The sequence below is a fragment of the Channa argus genome, chromosome 3, assembly GCF_033026475.1.
Source record: "Channa argus isolate prfri chromosome 3, Channa argus male v1.0, whole genome shotgun sequence".
NCBI classification, from domain to species: domain Eukaryota; kingdom Metazoa; phylum Chordata; class Actinopteri; order Anabantiformes; family Channidae; genus Channa; species Channa argus.
This window is the reverse complement of record NC_090199.1, coordinates 17,385,800-17,404,332: the sequence shown is the minus strand read 5'-3', so window position 1 is coordinate 17,404,332 and position 18,533 is coordinate 17,385,800. Positions and strand designations below refer to the sequence as shown.

At 39.8% G+C, this 18,533-nt stretch overlaps 1 protein-coding gene across 8 annotated transcripts in view; it reads right to left on the bottom strand.

The window, feature by feature from the left end:
- Window positions 1–892: 892 nt before the first annotated feature.
- Window positions 893–18,533, bottom strand: part of palm3 (paralemmin 3) — a 33,895-nt gene continuing 16,254 nt past the window's right edge. For all 8 annotated transcript variants that reach the window (XM_067497373.1, XM_067497378.1, XM_067497371.1 and 5 more), the window contains 7 exons: window positions 18,428–18,480; window positions 17,460–17,540; window positions 13,303–13,445; window positions 12,844–12,916; window positions 11,645–11,684; window positions 7,072–7,122; window positions 893–6,254 (listed from right to left, as the gene is read on the bottom strand). In XM_067497373.1, the coding sequence (XP_067353474.1) occupies window positions 5,242–6,254; window positions 7,072–7,122; window positions 11,645–11,684; window positions 12,844–12,916; window positions 13,303–13,445; window positions 17,460–17,540; window positions 18,428–18,472 (1,446 nt within the window). In that variant the 5' untranslated portion in view covers window positions 18,473–18,480 and the 3' untranslated portion in view covers window positions 893–5,241. The remainder of the gene's footprint in view (window positions 6,255–7,071; window positions 7,123–11,644; window positions 11,685–12,843; window positions 12,917–13,302; window positions 13,446–17,459; window positions 17,541–18,427; window positions 18,481–18,533) is intronic.

Sequence of the window (18,533 nt, the reverse complement as noted above, 5' to 3'; positions counted from 1 at the left end):
TAATTGGGTAAAATGGTCTGTGATAAAATTAACAACTCTGGCCTCTGTTTAGGAGAGTATGATGCTCTCCAGTCCATTCTTGATTGGTTTTAGAGCTAATTTGAATGCTTTAAAACTGAATCCAAAAGTCAGTTCAGGTCATGACATTAGCGCCATTTGAGTTTAGTTTTCACGTTTTCTGCAATTAATGTGGTCTGTCTGCTTACCCTTTGATTTCATAGTGATCTCTCTCTATCCAGCTATTATCCTGTTTTTCTTGCCATTATTCTGACACCTGTAGAAAACTACAGGTTCATTCACAGTTTATAAGAAACTGAAGTTTGTATCTCTTTTTGTTTCTGCTGAACGTAAATGTTTTTAATGTTGGCAGTTATTTTACAGATCAGTCACATCAGTCTTTACCTTCTTAATGTGTTTTTGGTATGGGAATATAAACAATAAAAACTGATCCACATTAGAAATCCTACAAAAAAGATAAACTGATCAAACCCACACAATTCAAAATTAAACCTACAGTGTTTGACATTCTGCCTATTGGCCAGATAAACAGGTTTAATTTTCCATTTACCATACATGAAATAAATGCTCTAATACTTTAGAAAATGCATTTCACGTGTTTAGCACTCTATGTTTGTCTTATTATATCAAACAAACAATAGTAAAAGTGATTTTCTTTTGTTTCTGAAGACTCAGTTTGTTAGTCTTAGCAAGAATGTTTTGGCATTCTGTAGTCTTTGACAAAAGATTTTCAGTTAGAACCTTTTCAATGCTCTGTTTTTCTACCAAAGAATAAAATCTAAGCAGCCTAGGTTTGTATACAGCATGTCTGAAAACTCATCCAGCGACAGGATCTTTTAATTATTAGAAAAAAAAACTTTCAAAAAGTTACCACTGATCTTTAAAACAACTTTATTTTCAGAATTGTTACTTTCCAACACACAAACTCATGCATTCAATTTGTTGATGGTGGCATGTGTGAATATTTTTACAGCACTAGGAAAATTGTCCTTCCACCGTCTCTTATTTTTTCTGTTCCTCTGTTTTCTGTTCAGGCTGAGCTGTTGGATCATCCGCTGTCTCATCTGCACAAAGTTCCTTGGTAGGATCCAACACGACAGGTGAAGGCATGTGGAGACACTGCACCTGAGCACTGAACTCCTCCATCTCCTTCTGTTCCAGCTGTCTCCTCCTACTGAACAGGTAAAAGTGCTGTTGCTCCTTTGACTTCAGTTGTATGTGCATCACCATGCAGTCATGACATGGTGGGCGGACAAAGATTGCAGAGACGTTATTTTTATCTGTCCCATCATAGGTGAAGCTGCCGCCTTGTAGAGAGATGTTGTAGGATGTATACAGGCACTTGTTATCTAAACGGATGCTGCGAGAGTAAGAAACAGAAGTGTCACTGGTGTTGCTGTAGAAGTTCACGGTGGCACTGTCTCTTTGTTTGAATTTCTCAAGGTTTGTCAGATAGCTCAGGCTGCCTGCGACCATAGCCCATAATCCCTTAAAATTATGAAAATCCACTTCCTTCAAGGGTCGGACCAGTTCTTCACAGGGCAGTGGAGCTGAATGGCTCACGCAGACCATGCAGAGCAGAGAGATGGCACATGCAGCAAAATACATGTTGCACTGTTTGAAAGAAGCCATTGAGCTACTGTCAGTCTTACTGTACTGAGTGTTGAATGTGGCTGACAAAGGTGTCCGATTAGTTTTATAATTGTTTCAGAAAGCTCCTGTTTCACAATACAGAAAATACCAGTGAGCAGAGTCCCTTTTCCCCCTGTGGATTCTGTGATTTTGAAACAAAATGATATCTGGAGTACAGCCTGTGACTGCTGATTGTTTACAATGGAGTTTTGTTTGCTTAAACCCTCTCTAAACAGTGTTGCAACACTGTGGGTAGAGTGTGAGACAACAATGACATCAAGCACTTTGTTGTCGTCTCCTGGGCTGAAGTTTATTTTTCCGAATATTATAGGCGGTCTGTGAATAAAGACTATTCGACATGCAACTCATGTATGGGGTTATGAGTACAGTTAAGTGCAATACAGTAGTTTGCATTCCCTTTTGAAATGTTCCTTTATCAATAAAATGGTCAAGGTTTTTATAAAAAGAAAATTATAGTATAATAATGAAAACGATATCATAAAAGCTAAAGTTTGCACCCCCCTTTATGAAATGTTTTCTAGTACTGTGCTTTGTATGTACCTCCGTCACTTTTATAATCTATAAAATCCTTTCAGTCTTTTCTTTAAAATCTTCTGATTTTGGGCAACATTCATTATTCCTTCCACTTTATGCAGAGCTCCAGTGCCTGATGCAGACATACACCCCCGAACAATCAGTGAGCCTTTCCCTGTTTACTTTGGGATGTTTATCCTCTCTTCATGAGCAATTTTTCCTAACCAACTTTGATGCAACTTTGGTCTCATCAGAAAACACAATCTTGTTCCAAATGTAAACTTTGGCATTAACATAATTTTCATTATTTTACTAAACTTTATTTTAACACACACATTTGTACTAGCTGAAATTAGATTTGAAATGTTGTTAATGGAAAAACATTGTTTTAATATTTTTTGTATTTCAACATAAGGGAATGTAGTCTCTTTCACCATAACTCCATACCATCTCTGTCACTGTAAAAGCACTGCAAGAACCAGAGTCTTAGCCTTTGTATTCTTTGTTTTCTGTGCAGTCCAAGCTCCTGGGATGGTCCAGTATGGACAAAGCAGCTTAGTAGCATTTTTATAGTCCTAAATACCTGAATCGGAGTCTCCCCCTTGTCCACCGCCCTCCTTCTTCCTTGGAATAGGTACAACTCAACAGACTCATCGGTTGAGCTGTAGAAATGCTTTCACTCAGTTTAGCCGGCTTTTCAGCTTCAGTGGCGTCTGGGCTGCCTGCAAAAACTAATCTTGCCTCCAAATGTCAAGAATCCAGTTGACCCACAGGCTGGACCAAGTCCCAATGCAGAGAGATCATATAACATGCATAATTAAATACTTTTCTTTGCACTGGAGTTTTTTTTATACCTACACAGTTTTAGCAACAATAAACATTTCTAACATTTTTATTGATTCATACACCAAGACACTTAAATTAACGGAGGATATATCTTCCAAGTCTCACTTTTACTGTATTTTTAAAGTAATTTATTTTTATAAAAAAAAAACAACAACTAATGATTTAAAATATGATCAACTAGGACACAGGGTTACATGGTTCAGTAGAGTGGATTAACATAAGACGCAGCAGGTGATGGGAATGGACACATTAAATTGTGGTGTGACTGCACAGCAAGAGCAAGTGTGCCCTTACTAATCGCTTCCTTTTTATAAGATCAGGTTATTATCTAACCATCTCTTGTCTTTTAGAGAGGTACTGGCACCAGTCTGATGGTTCTCGCCTTTAAGTTTAGCTGAACTTATTTCTCTATTTAGAGGACACACTATTGCATTCCTTTCCCCAAGAACTCAGGCTTTGGTCTGGCCCTTGAGAACTGCAGTTACCAATGTACAGAAACTACCACAAGAGCCAGAGTACACACTCCTAAGACCTCAGGCAGCTTTGAAAAGCTCCACAAATTTACATAAATTATTTTGTGAGACATGTTTGCTTAGTCTCTGTAATCCTACACTTTCTGCTGAATTGCTTATAAATCACTGTCAGTTTCCTTTTCCCCCCCTTCAGGGGAATATGTACAGTACTATAAAGCTGAATGTGCATAAAGCCACACAATACTGTAATGTACAGTAAACAAAGGATCCCCTTTCAAAAGCGTTTACAAAGCTGGTTGAAAGTAGTTGTGATAATAACCACTAAGCATTAGGTGCAGGTGCTTAACATCCTCCAACCCGATACAGTATCTTTACAGTCTGTTCCAATTGTTGAACTACTGGAGTGGATTCCAACAGTCAATGGGCAAAGGACACCCTGGTCAAATCACAAGTCTATCAAAGGACTGGCAGGCAATCAACACACAGAGCCAGACAATTTTCATTGTCACATACGGAGAATTTAAGCACGATAATTAACCTCCTGTATCAGCACATCTTCAGACTGCAGGGGAAACCCATACAGCCAAAGGGGGATGTGAAAACTCCACGCAAAACAGGCAGAGCCAGCTAGCTGCCAGGTCTAAACCCAGGTAGTCCTAGCCATGGCTAACTCTTGCTCAGCTAGTGCTTAACTTTTAACAGGAAGTAAGAATAACAAATCTTTAGCCATGATCTCTACAACACTGGAGACAACATTATGAAACTAATGGTTAAACATTATCCAGTGAGTTTCCCCTGCATGAAGCAATTTTCTGGTTTTGTGGCATATCCACTGTTTGTGGAACAGAGATAGGAAGAACATCTAGAATGTCAAGCAGTGTATCACAAATGTCAGTTTAATCATTAATCATCCAATAATAATTTCAAAGCTGACATCTCAGAGACTGCATGTGTTTTGTATATACAGTCCATACAACCAAGCACAGAGCAGGTTCAGTAACTCTTGACACACTCTTCAAATGTGCATCTGGTAATAATACAAAACTCATACTTTTAGGTAATTTAAAAGCATTTCTTTTTCAAAAAAGTATTCAGTGGTCATCCATTTGACCATTTCATGTAATTAGTCTGTATACTGTCAAAACCTATTACATAGTGAAAAAAAATACTCAGCTAATGAAACAAAATGTCTAAAAACCAAAATCAATAAAATAACTTTGTTTTAAAGTCAATACATTTAAACAGTTTCCTTTATGAACTTTCCCAGTTTCATGTCATATTTAGAGGATGAAAGTTAGCTGATGAATTAGACAAAAGATGTAACAAAATTATACATTTTTGGTTTTTGCTAGGCTGATTAGTCCAGTCTGTTAACCAAGAATATTGAATCCAACAGTGTAAAAACATCTTGAGCTTTGGTGTACATTGTGTGAAAAGACTTTAAAAAGTGTAGTTACAGCTTCACAAGGCACTTAAATATTAACAAGTCCTGCATGGTCTGCCCATCTCTTTTGGTTGGAGAGCGCTTACATGCTCCCAGAGTATCAAAGAGGGGGATGAGGAAGTTTTAAGATTAATCCAAGGAATTTTGGCAGAGAAAGAGTGGGGGGGACAGGAAGCGATTCAAAAAAATTATGCAAAAAACAGATGAGGAAAGGCAAGGGAAGGAGTGCATTTTATATTGGACAGCTGAAAGACAGGCTGAGGAGGAAATGAATTTACTGTAAAGGGTGGGCTTTTACATGACAGAGCAGCACTGGCAGGTTTTACGTTTGGGTGTCTCGGTGTCCTCTCCTTGGTTAGCCCCAGCTGGACTGTGTGTCTCTGTGTTGACTGGGCTGTTTGTGCCTGCTGATGCTGCTTGAGTGTTTTGGTCTTTTGACTGCAACAGAAGCGGTTCTTGCTCCCCCAGCCCAGCTTCTGTCCTGTGGTTCTCTTTGTGATCTGCCAAGGGAACCTCCTGGAACTGGTAAGGCATGTCGGCAGGGTCTTGGACCGTTAATACCGCCTCAGTTCCCTCTGGTGACACTGCGGCCTCATCCTCAGGCTGAGGGGTGAGAGTTAATGGTTGTGCCTCAGAGTAGACTGGCACAGAAGCCATTGTAGCACCCTCTAGAGCACTGCGTGGGGATTGCAGTTGTGCAGATGTGGGATCTGCTGATTGTTTGTCCTGTCCTTCATCTTTTGTACAGTCATCTCCGTTTATCTTTATGTCATCCTGAACATCTGCTGCATCTGTAGGTACTGGTTCTGCCTCTGTAGTGGGTTCAGTTGCTTCACTCATCTCTGGTTGTGTGAATCTTTCTTGAGCTGCTTCTTCGGTAAGTTCCCCTTCCACATCCTCTCCTCCCTCTTTGCATGTTTCTGGTTTTGGCAGAGGGATTTCCTCTGACTGCGCAATCTCATGCTGATCTTCATAGGGTGTAGGATCCTCAGGTACATCATCCCCTTCATCTGTTATAATCACACATTCTGCTCTCATCACCAGAGTCCCTTCTTCTTCCTCTTCATTAATATTTACATTTGGAACCTGACCAGGCTCTGTTTCAGAAACATCAAGACTCAACCCAGGTTCCAACTTCATGCTAATGACAACCTCAGCAGTGCAGACTGGTCCATTGGTAATGGACCCAATACTCTGTTCTAAAGAACTGGGATTGGTGTTAGTGTTAAAGTCTCTACTACCATTGGGTAGGATTATGGGAGTTTCATTCATTTGGGGGCTTTGGTTCACTTCATCCTCAGTTGTTTCTAAAGGAAAAACATATTGATCACAATAAAAAAGGAAATATGAACAATTGCATTAATTAGGAAAGGCAGAAGTGTTTATATATCTAAATAAAGTTGAGAGAATTTTTCAATCAGCATGCAACACTCATCTTATCACCAATTACTAGGTTTTATTGTGTATATTCGTCATTCGTCTTTGCTCTAAGAAAAAGAAGCAGCTAATGAAAGACAACACTGTTTTTACCACAGGCAATAAACTACAGTGTGCTTAATGAAAGACATTGGAGCAAAGAGTCGCTGCCTTTCAACAACAGATTTTATAACATGATGTAGATTTAGATTCTGTAATCTCGACAAAAAAGCTACATACCCTGGAGGATTTAAATACAAATTGATGGGTCAAACTCATTTTCACAACTCTCTCGTCATCTTTTCATCTTTAACAGCTTGAGTAGCATCTTCACTGACATGTCCCTGGACCTGCTGCCCTCTAAAAATGCATGCTATGCACTTACAGACCTATATTGCTTTATTCATTAAAATATGTAAATATTCATCAGAGCATATATGACCTTTTTGGTGAAGTATAGTTATGCTTGTGCTGTTCATTCTTTTACAATGTTAATTCAGATCAGTGTACAAAACATACAGATGAATAGATTAAGCAAGGCATTCATGGTCTTCAAGTTATGCAGTATAATGGTTATTAGACATTAATGAAGAAGAGGAAGACAGTAGTGAAAATGTTTTCAGGTTCAATGTTGACATTGTGATACTAGAGACCTAATTTAATATGTGCAGTGTGTTTTTTATGACATAAAATCAACTGTATACCCACCTAATCCTTCTGCATTGCTTTCCCCATTCTGCACGACATCTTGGGCCATTTCTGAGGAAAACATAATTTGTATTAATAGCAACATCTATAACAGCCGAGAACTGCCATGGATGCAGTTGTCTTTTTATGTCATTATCTCATGATAGTAGGATAATTATCTAATCATCTGGAGAAAACAAAACTAATTTTCCCTTTATAACGAGATAATTTCTCTGGAAAACAAAACGAGTGATAGCAATGGAATCAACATGACCATTCACTTGCTTTAAATCTTCTATTTTCCTTTCGGCTGTTCCCTTTCAGTGGTTGCCACATCAAATCATGTGCCTCCATCTAACCTTGTCCTCTGCATCCTCTTCTCTTACACCAACTAACTCATGTCTTCTCTCACTACATCCATAAATCTCCTCTTTGGTCTTCCTCTAGACGTCCTGCCTGGCAGCTCCAACCTCAGCATCCTTCTACCGATATATTCACAGTCTCTCCTCTGAACATGTCCACATCACCTCAATCTGGCCTCTCTGACTTTATCTCCAAAACATCTAACATGAGCTGTCCCTCTAATGTCCTCATTCCTGATCCTGTCCATCCTCGTCACTCCCAAAGAAAACCTCAACATCTTAAGCTCTGCTACCCCCAGCTCGCTGGTCTCACCACCGTCTTGAACACCTTTCCTTTCATTCTCGCTGATGCTTTTATGACACAACACACCTGACACTTTTCTCCACCTGTTCCAACCTGCTTGCTCTCGCCTCTTCACCGCACTCTCCGTTGCTCTGAACCTTAGACCCTAAGTACTTAAAGTCCTGCACCTTCTTCACCTCTGCTCCCTGTAACCTCACATTCCACCTGGGTCCCTCACATTGACACACATGTATTCTGTCTTACTGCGGCTAAGCTTACTTCCTCTGTTTTCCAGAGCAGACCTCTATCTCTCTAGATTTTCCTCCACCTACTCCCTATTCTCACTACAAATCCCAATATCATCTGCAAACATCATAGTCCATGGAGATTCCTGTCTAACCTCATCTGTCAGCCTGTCCATCACCAGTGCAAACAAGATCCAAGATCCTTGATCTCCTCTATCCCACCTACAACACACCTCACCACAGTCTTACAGCTCTCATACATGTCCAGCACCACTTATACTTCATAACATAACATACTTCACTGCCACTCCAGACGTCCTCATACAATACCACAGCTCCTCTCTCAGCACCCTGTCATACGCTCTAAATCTACGAAGACACAATGCAACTCCCTATGACCTTCTCTGTACTTCTCCATCAGCATCCTCAAAGCAAATACTGCATCTGTTGTTCTCTTTCTAGGCATGAAACCATATTGCTGTTCACAAATGTTCACCTCTGCCCTTAGCTTAGCTTCCACTACTCTTTCCCACAACTTCATTGTTTGGCTCATCAACTTTATTCCTCTGTAGTTGCCACAGCTCTGCACATCTCCCTTGTTCTTAAAAATGGACACCAGTACACTTCTCCTCCAGTCCTCAGGCATCCTCTCACTCTCCAAGATCTTGTTAAACAAACTAGTCAAAAACTCTACTGCCACCTCTCCTAGACACTTCCATACCTCCACAGGTATGTCATCAGGACCAACTGCCGTTCATCCTTTTCAACATCCTACTCACTTCACTCTTACTAATCTTTGTTACTTCCTGCCCCACACCTACTTCTACTCTTCCTCATTCATCAACTCTTCAAAGTTCTCCTTCCAGCTTCCCATCACACTCCTGGCACCTGTCAATACATTTCCATCCTTATCACCCTAACGTGCTGCACATCCTTCCCATCTCTATCGCTTTGTCTGGCCAACCTGTACAAATCCACCTCTCCCTCTTTAGGGTCCAACCTAACATACAAGTCCTCATATGCTCTTTGTTTGGCCTTTGCCACCTCTACCTTCACCTGCGGCAACTCCCTGTACTCCTGTCTACTCTCTTCAGTCCTCTCAGTGTCCCACTTCTTCTTAGCTAACCTCTTTCTCTGTATACACTCCTGAACTTCCTCGCTCCACCACCAAGTCTCCTTGTCCACTTTCCTCTTTCCAGATGACACACCCCTCCTACCTGTCTCCCTGATCACATTAGCTGTAGTGGTCCAGTCATCTGGGAGCACTTCCTGACCACCCAGAGCCTGTCTCAGCTCCTCCCTGAAAACTACACGACATTCTTCCTTTTTCAACTTCCACCACTTTGTCCTCTGCTCTGCCTTTGTCCTCGTCATCTTCCTCACCACCAGAGTAATTTTACACACTACTATCCTGTGTTGTCTGGCTAAACTCTCCCCTATCAATACTTTACAGTCACTGGTCTCTTTCAGATTACAATGTCTACACAAGATGTCGTCCACCTGAGTGTTTCTACCTCCACTCTTATATGTCACCCTATGTTCCTGCCTCTTCTGGAAGAAAGTGTTCACTACAGCCATTTCCATCCTCTTTGCAAAGTCTACCACCATCTGTCCTTCTGTGTTCCTGTCCTGAACACCAAACCTGTCCATCACATTCTCATCACCTCTGTTCCCTTTACCTATATGCCCATTGAAATCTGCACCAACCACCACTCTCTAACCTCTGGGGATGCTCTGTATCACTTCATCTAACTCACTCCAGAATTTCTCCTTCTCTTCTAACTCACATCCTACCTGTGGGGCATAACAACTCACAACATTGAACATCACACCTTCAACTTCCAGCTTCAGACTCATCAACCTGTCGGATACTCTTTTCACCTCTAGAACGTTCCTCACATACTCCTCTTTCAGGATCCTACTCCATTTCTCTTCCTATGTGACCCATGGTAGAACAACTTGAACCCTGCTCCTAAGCTTCTAGCCTTGTTACATTTCCACCTGGTCTCCTGGACACACATTATATCCACCTTCCTTCTCTGCATCATATCTATCAACTCTCTAGCCTTTCCTGTCATTGTCCCAACGTTCAAAGTCCCTAATGTCAGTCCTACATTCTTAGCTTTCCTCTTCTTTCTCTGCCTACGAACACACCTTCCTCCTCTCCTTATTTGACTTTGACCAACAGTAGTCCAATTTCCACTGGTACCCTGTAGGTCAACAGCACCGGTGGCGGTCATTGTTAACCCGGGCCCCGACCGATCCGGTATGGAAGTCATTGTCACGATTTGCATTTTTAATTTGGCATGTGTTTTACGTCGGATGCCCTTCCTGCCACAACCCTCTGCATTTATCCAGACTTGGGACTGGCACAAGAAGACACTGGCTTGCTTTAAATCCTCCTGATAATTTGGGACAGAGCAGCATTCTCCCCCGTAGTACATTGTACTAGGTGGCTCAAAGGATAAAGTCCGGAAAACGTCATGAACGTTTCACTCAGATGTTTGTCAAAGTCAGGAGAATTCCAGAATCCAAGTGCATGTGTGAAACGGGCTTAAAAGAAAAATGTTATTTTGCTATGGTAAATGTTTTACAATGGTGGCAAAGTTACATGATAGATAAACGAAGCTCCCCTGACAGTTTTCATCTATCATCCAATCGACACTTCACACCTACTATTTAATACTTCAGTTTGCTTTGTCTTTGTGAAACGGCCCATTGGTCAGCACCAGTGCCGACCTGTCAGAGGATTTGTAGCTGTGCCTGAAAGCATGTGTTAACACTTTTGTTTTTCATTAATGAGCATCAGTAATCAGTTTCTTTGGAATAACCCATAAAATCGAGGTGCTTTGTGTGGGGAGCATTGTTTATCTAAGTGATCTTAACTTAAAATATTACCAAAACCATGCAGAAAACCAAACATTTTTAACCAAACTTTTTTTCTCAAAAAAGTGGTTCATATCACAGGAAAACAAGTTTTGTTATCCTGAGAAAAAAAGAGAACTTCTTCCATGGCTGTTCTCGGCTTCCATAGATAGGAGACACAAATTTCTTCTCAAAGAAGTACTAAGAAAATAGCACATTTAATAATAATATTTATCATATGAGTCACACGATACGGGGGCCTGGTGGCTCAGTACTAGAGTATTGGGTTGGGATGCAGAATCTCATGGGTTTGAATCTCACCCAAACCAGGTGTAGGGCAACCTTGGTGCCGGTCCCAAGCCCGAAAAATAATGGGAGGGTTGCGACAGGAAGTTCATCCAGCCTAAAAACATATCAATCAACAAGTTTTGATGAGCGTGTCCACTGTAGCACCCCCGAAGGTACAAAACGAAAGCTGTTGATCTATTAGAATCCCACAGTAATTTTTTACCGACAGTTAATAAGGTCAGAAAAGCAATATGTCTGCACAGGGTGTTTTTCACATGACTGATTTACTCCTGAATTGCATAAATACAAAGTGTGAGTAATGGGCGTAAAAAAAACATACAGATGGATGACAGCAATGATTTTGGTCGGTACTTTCAGTTACATACTGTGAATGCTTGAGCTTGTCACATTTCAAGCAAATGCTCTTGTTAATTCTTCTATAGTGCAAGATGTGCCTCAGTTGAACTAAGGTAATTGTTAAAAAAGGTAATTTTCAAAAACGTCCACTGAAATTTTAATGTTTCTATACTAAAAGGTTTATCTTCTCTCACCTCCTTTGGCCTCTCCTGCCTCTGCCAATCTTACGGCCTTCTGTTGGGCGAGAGTGACAGGGGAAGAATTAATTTGCTGTGACTCAAATGGTGAAGCCCTTTGGGTTGCACTGTCTGAACCTCCAGTGCAAATAAAAACAGAAGACATCTAATAAAATGCAAACACTGAAACATCACAAGCTTTGATGAAACAGACATAACCTGGAATACTGTATTTCTATTAAATATTTTTCTTCATAATATTTTAGCAAGTTTCTACCCAATACTTTAAAATCCCCCAGACAAACAGAGAATTCTAAATTTGTTGTGTCCACTATAGAACGATGGTTATGAAGTATGCTTCGTCACAAGTGGGAGTGGCTAAGCTGAAAAGCCCTATCTGAACTATATACAGTTAACCCCTTTTAACACCAACACAGTTTAGAATTAAATCTATACAATGATAAAAAATGATGGACAGTAATCAAGTATTCAGTTAGTGTTTTTGCAGTTGATAACATTAAATTCCCACTTTTAAAAACCTAAAATTATCATCAAAAAAAATCAAGAAAAACTCATGTTTGATTCACCACATATCACCCCCCCACTCAATCCCAGTTTGCCACCAAACCAAAAATGTCTTGGCAGCGCCTGTTTAAAGTGCTTTATCTTCACAGAGAGGATAAGGTCATCCTTTCAAAGTGTCTTCCCTCACAGCCAGGACGACTAATAGCCAGCAATGGCTATTCAAGACAAAATGGTTAAGAAAACGTTAAGGTTATTCTAAGATAAGCAGGAAAAACCTTACAGAAAAAAAAACAAAAAAAAAAAAAACTGGAGCACAAAGTAGAACAGGAGGAAAAAGTCCTTTGTTCTCTTATAAAGACCTTCAGTGAAGTGAGGTAAACATACTTGCACTTGGCTCGAGGTAAAACAATAATTTCTAGAGCGGATCAACTGCTGAATTGTTTATGTAACATGGCTGCTTAAATTCATAAAGTTCCTGCTTTTGAAAAAGAGGTGCGACATCAAAGGTACATTAAGACAGGAAATGCATTATACATGGCAAAAATCCACAGACAGAAGTTGTGGGAAATTTTCTGCTTGATGGAAGATGGAGCAAACTTGTTTAACATAGGCACATTTGTTTAACACATTTTCCATGCCCATTTGTGTCCTCAGAGTAAGTGGGTGCAGTTGTGTGTACAGAAGTCCCTCACCGTTTGGCTGTCCTCTGTCTGCTCCTTCAGCTTGTCTTTCTCCTCTGCCGACTGCTTACCTTCTGATTGCAACCTGTGGCAGAAAGACACACGCACTAAAAACACAAACCCATCATATCCATTTAATACAAAGCACTACAATGCAAATTAAAATGTTTCAAATGTAATTATATTATAGTCTTAGTTTATCACTCCAATCCAAGTAAAGCTACTGCAGCTACCGTACATTGGTATGTACAGTAGGTACAATATGGTCAAATTTCCTGTGAGGCTATGAACTTGACAATAATAAGATTAGGATCTTGAAGTTTAAACTATAGGGAGTTGAGAAGATTATCCATGACAATATAGATAAGTCTCAACCAGTTAGCAGGCTGTATAATTCCCCCTGCAGAACGGGCAAATGCCTGATCACATACACAGACACACAAACACCCACACACAAACACACATCCTCACACAATGTGGCTGCACATGTCTATTTGGTTGTCCTTCTCCTGGGCCGGAAAGTCAAATGAAGGGGAGAAAGGGCTCAGCGTGTCCAGGTAGGTTGGTGACAAGGGAGCTCCCTCCATTAACCACTGGTCCCTCAGTGACTTCCTCTGGAGTGAGAAAGACAAGATGACAAAGTACGAAGGAGAAAGAAGACTCAGTCATCTCAAAGCGATTAAAATGTGCTCCTCCTCGTTAAATTTGTGATTTGAGAGTACTTGTTTGGTTATTGCATGAATGAATTGGTCACATTTTCACAAGCACATATATCAATACTCTTACATATTATCCAGCCCCATGGTGCATAGTCCTCTAAATGTTTAGTCAAGCCCGAGCCGCAGTAGAAGTAGATACCAATACTGAGTAAAAGCATTAGATGAGTATCCTTCAAATCTGCTAGAAAATAAATAAAATAACTTAAAATTGGCAGACAAACTAAGCAATGTTGAAACACAACATTTTTTGGTTACTTATCTGCCAACATGTACACCCATCAGCCACATTAAACCCACCCATCTAATATTATATTAGGACCCTCTTGCTGCTATAACAGCTCTGACCCATCAAGTTACCCTCTGGTATCCGGCATTAACATGTCAGCTGCACGTTGAATTGTGACGTACGGCCTTGATGGATAGTCTTCATTTTACAGCACATCAGACAGATGCTCGATTAAATTGAGATGCAGGAAATTTGAGGGTCAATAAACACTTGAATGCTCCTTAGAACATTCCTGAACAAACCTTTAATTTACATTTCCACCCTTTGACAGTGGCAACAAGATAAATGCTCTTCACTTATCTGTCAGTGGTTTTAACGTTGTTGCTGCTGCTATAAAGATAACCCACAGATACGCCATCATTCGTTCATAATATCTGCCTGTGGATTTAATGTTATAGGTCAAGTTCTAACTCTCTAGTTACAAATTTAACACAACAAGTGTCCAACCAAAAGCACTTTAACACTGAATTAAGTAGGGTTCATGTTAACATTAGAATATCTGCCAAATATTAGCTAACATTACCTCTGGAATAGAACACGCTAGAGGAAGAAAGTCTACTTATTAATCTAGTAAAGACAGTACAAAAGAAAAATTTAATTTAAAGTAACTCAATGCTAACTACTGTAGCTACCACATGACAGCTGCTAATGTGCTAGCAAATATGGGTAACATACTTGCTGTACAGTTGAAAAAACAGTTTTAAAATTGCTGTAATATAGGAAAATACATACAGAAAATGATCAAATAGAGGCTTGTCAGCATTTAATCAGTCACAGATTGGTAGAAGAAGCTAACAATTTCAGTTAAACAAGTCCAACTGCTATGCAACTGTTGCTATTAGCAACAGAATGTCCAACTGAAACCAACAGCTGGTGGCAAATAGTGAGAGAAATTAGAAACACTGGGTCCAGAATTAACACTAACACTATACTGTGTCAGTAAACACTACATTCACTACAGTGCTCCCACATGGCGGCAATAAAATGAAAAAGGGTTTTTTTACATAATGGACAATAGGCCTACAGATGCCGAAACCCTAAACTCTACTCCAGCATGTCTTGAGTCAGGGTTTAGACCCATCTCAAAGAAAGACCTGACTAATCATGACAAATTGTTACTTTGTATTTTTGATGTTTAATAAAGTTTAAAAACATATTAATATGTTGGATTTAAAAAGATATTCATAAAAATCCCACAATGTAAAACGTATCCTCAGAGGTAAAAATGGCCATGCAACACTAAACGTATCACAGAAAGTAAAATGATAATTCAAAAACATATGAAATTTCAACAAACTACTCCACAATGAGTAATAAATATATAACCTGTTTAGGACCAGAGTTTAGACAGGGGCCAGAAGAAAAAGGTGAAGACTGACTGTAGTTTTTCTGAGGGAAATGGGATGAGAATATGGTAAGAGACAGAAAGAGGGAAAAAAAATCTTCATCTCAGCTATCTAACAGAAAGAATGCTAGCATTAATCCATGGTATGCATGTGCACTGTGAATTATTGTCTTATTCCTGCACCATTCAAAAAACAGACATGACCCACTATTCCTGCCAAACAAACCAGCAAACTTAAGTACTTTCATGTTTTACAAAAACAAAAGTTCAATTCTCACTTATTTGTGGAGCTGAACAGAACATCATCTCGTACACAGACTTTTACGAATGCCCAACAGATATCAACACACCATTTCTTCAAGTTTGATACTCATTTGAATAATGCCTTATTTCCAATGATTTCTTGTTAACGCACAAACCTTCAATGTTCCAGACTCCTACTGGATTCTAGCACAAAGCTGTGTAGGTGTGTTTGTACTAGAACAGTATTTATTGTAGGTCTGTCACACAAGTGTATAGTTTTCACTGCAAACCTGACAAAAGTACAGAAGCCACAAGATTTCATATTTAAAAATATACTGGTTTATGTTAGCAACTTGAACTAATTAGGGGCTATGGATATTAACATAGATTATGTTTTATTTACTTTTAGTGTTTTTAGGTCTGAGTTGCACAAATAAATACATAGTCTAATGTAATGAAAATTTTACATTTTCAGACACACGTTTTGCTAATTTTGTCATGTTTGAAGTAAGAAATTTTATTTTAAAAATTAGAAGAAGTAAACGCACATCCAAATAAAAAGTTGCAAAGTTTTTATTATAATTTCAGATAGTTGGTCATAATTCATTTCACAAGGATTTACTGTAGAATGCTTTTCCAGTCATTCAGAAATTGTTTCCAGCTATGCTACAATACTGATACCACCAAAATAGGAAGGAAAACTAAAGGAAACTCTTTAAGTGGCAAACAATATAAAAAGTATTGTTGTAAACAGGACACTGTTATGGATTTTTCAGGCAAATACATAATCAACCAGTTGTCTCAGTAGTAATAACAGTGGCTATAGGGGGACTATGACAGCCATGGTGCAAATAGTTGACCTTGCTTCAAATGCTTGTTTCAGAAAGCATCTGTGCTTCTTAAGTTCCCTTGAGCCAGTAAAGTCTGGGCAGCTTGAACACCATTGTCTGACAAGCAGAAATAAACACATTCTGCCTGCAGGGAACTTTTAGTTAACTGTATCTAGTGCAATAGCCAGGGTTATTATTTTAATGTGGCTCTGTGCAGCAGCTACACGCTCGCTTATTGTATCTTGGTTATGTCTTCAAGCTCGTATGTTAATACTGAAGGGAACCCATCTGAAAGCCCATATCCACTACAGCCCATCGCCCCCCATGTTTCCAGAAATCTCTCAACTGTTAGCCAGTAGTTACCTACCTAACCAGAAGCATCACAGACCCATCTCTGTTTTTTCTCCTGCAGCACAGAACAAGCCCTGCTCTGTTCCCTCTCCCATGCCTTTGGGTGGAGACAGCCCTCTTTAAATTTCCCTGCAGGTCAGGAGTTGTTTCTAAGCTGCCACTCCCTCCTATCACAACCTTATGTCTAAACCTCAGGTTAGAGGCAATGTCAAAGTTAATGAATCTAATAAAAGCTTTGATGATATCACCTCCTCTGAGAAGGCAAATACCGGAAAAATCATTTCAAATTAATCTTTGCAGCCTGTTGCGGCTTGAATTTTGAACTCACACATTCAATGTATGAAGTGTGCAAAAACTCACACACACAATCAAATATGGTGAGCATATCCAAAACATCCTCTTGCATGACTATACACACATAAACTACACACTTGCATGGACACAAACACATCACACAATTTGAGGAATGTGGCCCCAGGGCAGTGTAACACAGTGGAGTAGGAAGTGGAAACACCAGCCTGGAAATGATGTGAAACAATAGTGCAGCTCTCTGATTTGCAGAGTATAAACACTCACATAAAAATGGTTTTCAGCAAAGGAAGTCTTGCCTCTAACCTTGTGGCAACCTTCACTGCTTCCTAGCTGAACCAGGAAGTAGTGCATGCTGTTAAGTTACCACGGTGTGGTGTGGCTGTACAAAGGAAATAAATCTGGAGGCAATGTATTTATTAACAAGCTGGAATATGTCTGCAGAGGATTTCAGCTGAGTAAAAATAAGGCTGAATGTGTGAATAAATATGTGTGCAAATGAATGATGATGACAGGTTAGATCATCCTGAATATGTGTGTCAGACCTTGAGCTGCTGCAGCCTGAGCCTCTCATCCTCCATCTCCCTCCTGGCTCTGTCCTGCTCTTCCTGCAGCCGACGTTTCTCCTAATATAAGTCAAATTGGAAGGAAGCAGACAAAATGTACAGCGAGAGTTAATTTAAGAGAGTGTGAGGGCGGGAGGAGTTTCATTTTATTCAAAAGAAGAGAAAGACCAATAAACAGTGATCTAAATGAGATGATTTAAATTAATAAACAGAAACAAAGAAAAGGCAGAGAGCGCAGTGGATAAAACATCTCTAGGGAAGAGTAAAATAGAGACACCTGGTCAACCATCTGTCATAAAGAAACTGTCACCATAGACATCACGTAAACTCTATATCCCATAATGCTCAGTGTAGCTGTCCTCGTGGTAACCTGCTGTTGTTTTCGTAGGATCAGGGACACCCTGACTGACCACATTGCGCATTCCATAAATTATTTAGAAGTTACGGCCAGCTCAGAGAGCACAGCTTAGTCTCAACTTTCTTTCTCTATATTAACAAATCCAGATTGTAGGCAAATGTAGACAAGTCACTAGGCACCTTACTTTCAAACATGCAAACAATATAACTCTGTAATGTATGTAAAGATTTAAAATTCTTTTTGTTTTTAAAAGAAAAGTCAGAAAGAAGTGTTTTCTTTCAATACACATTTAAAATCTGTGTGCCATGCTTCCAAACTAAGTCAGAGGTGGAGGAGAAATCAGCTTACTGTTTTGGTGGGCGTGCACGTCAATTCAGAAACCAAGTAAACACTACAGTGCATGTTAACACTATTCCCTGATTACCAGAGAAAGGTTATTTCTCATAGTACCCTGGTTAAGTCCGTGTAAACGCAGTCATAGGTGTGTGTGTGTGTGTGTGTGTGTGTATGTGTATGTGTATGTGTATGTGTATATGTGTGTGTGTGTGTGTGTGTGTGTGTGTGTGTGTGTGTGTGTGTGTAGGCTTACTGCAATGGCCTCTAGTCGCTGTTTGTACTTCTCAGCCTCATCCATCCTGATACCTGTGAAACAACAACACATGTTTAGAGATCAGCAATTATGTCAAGACGGGCCA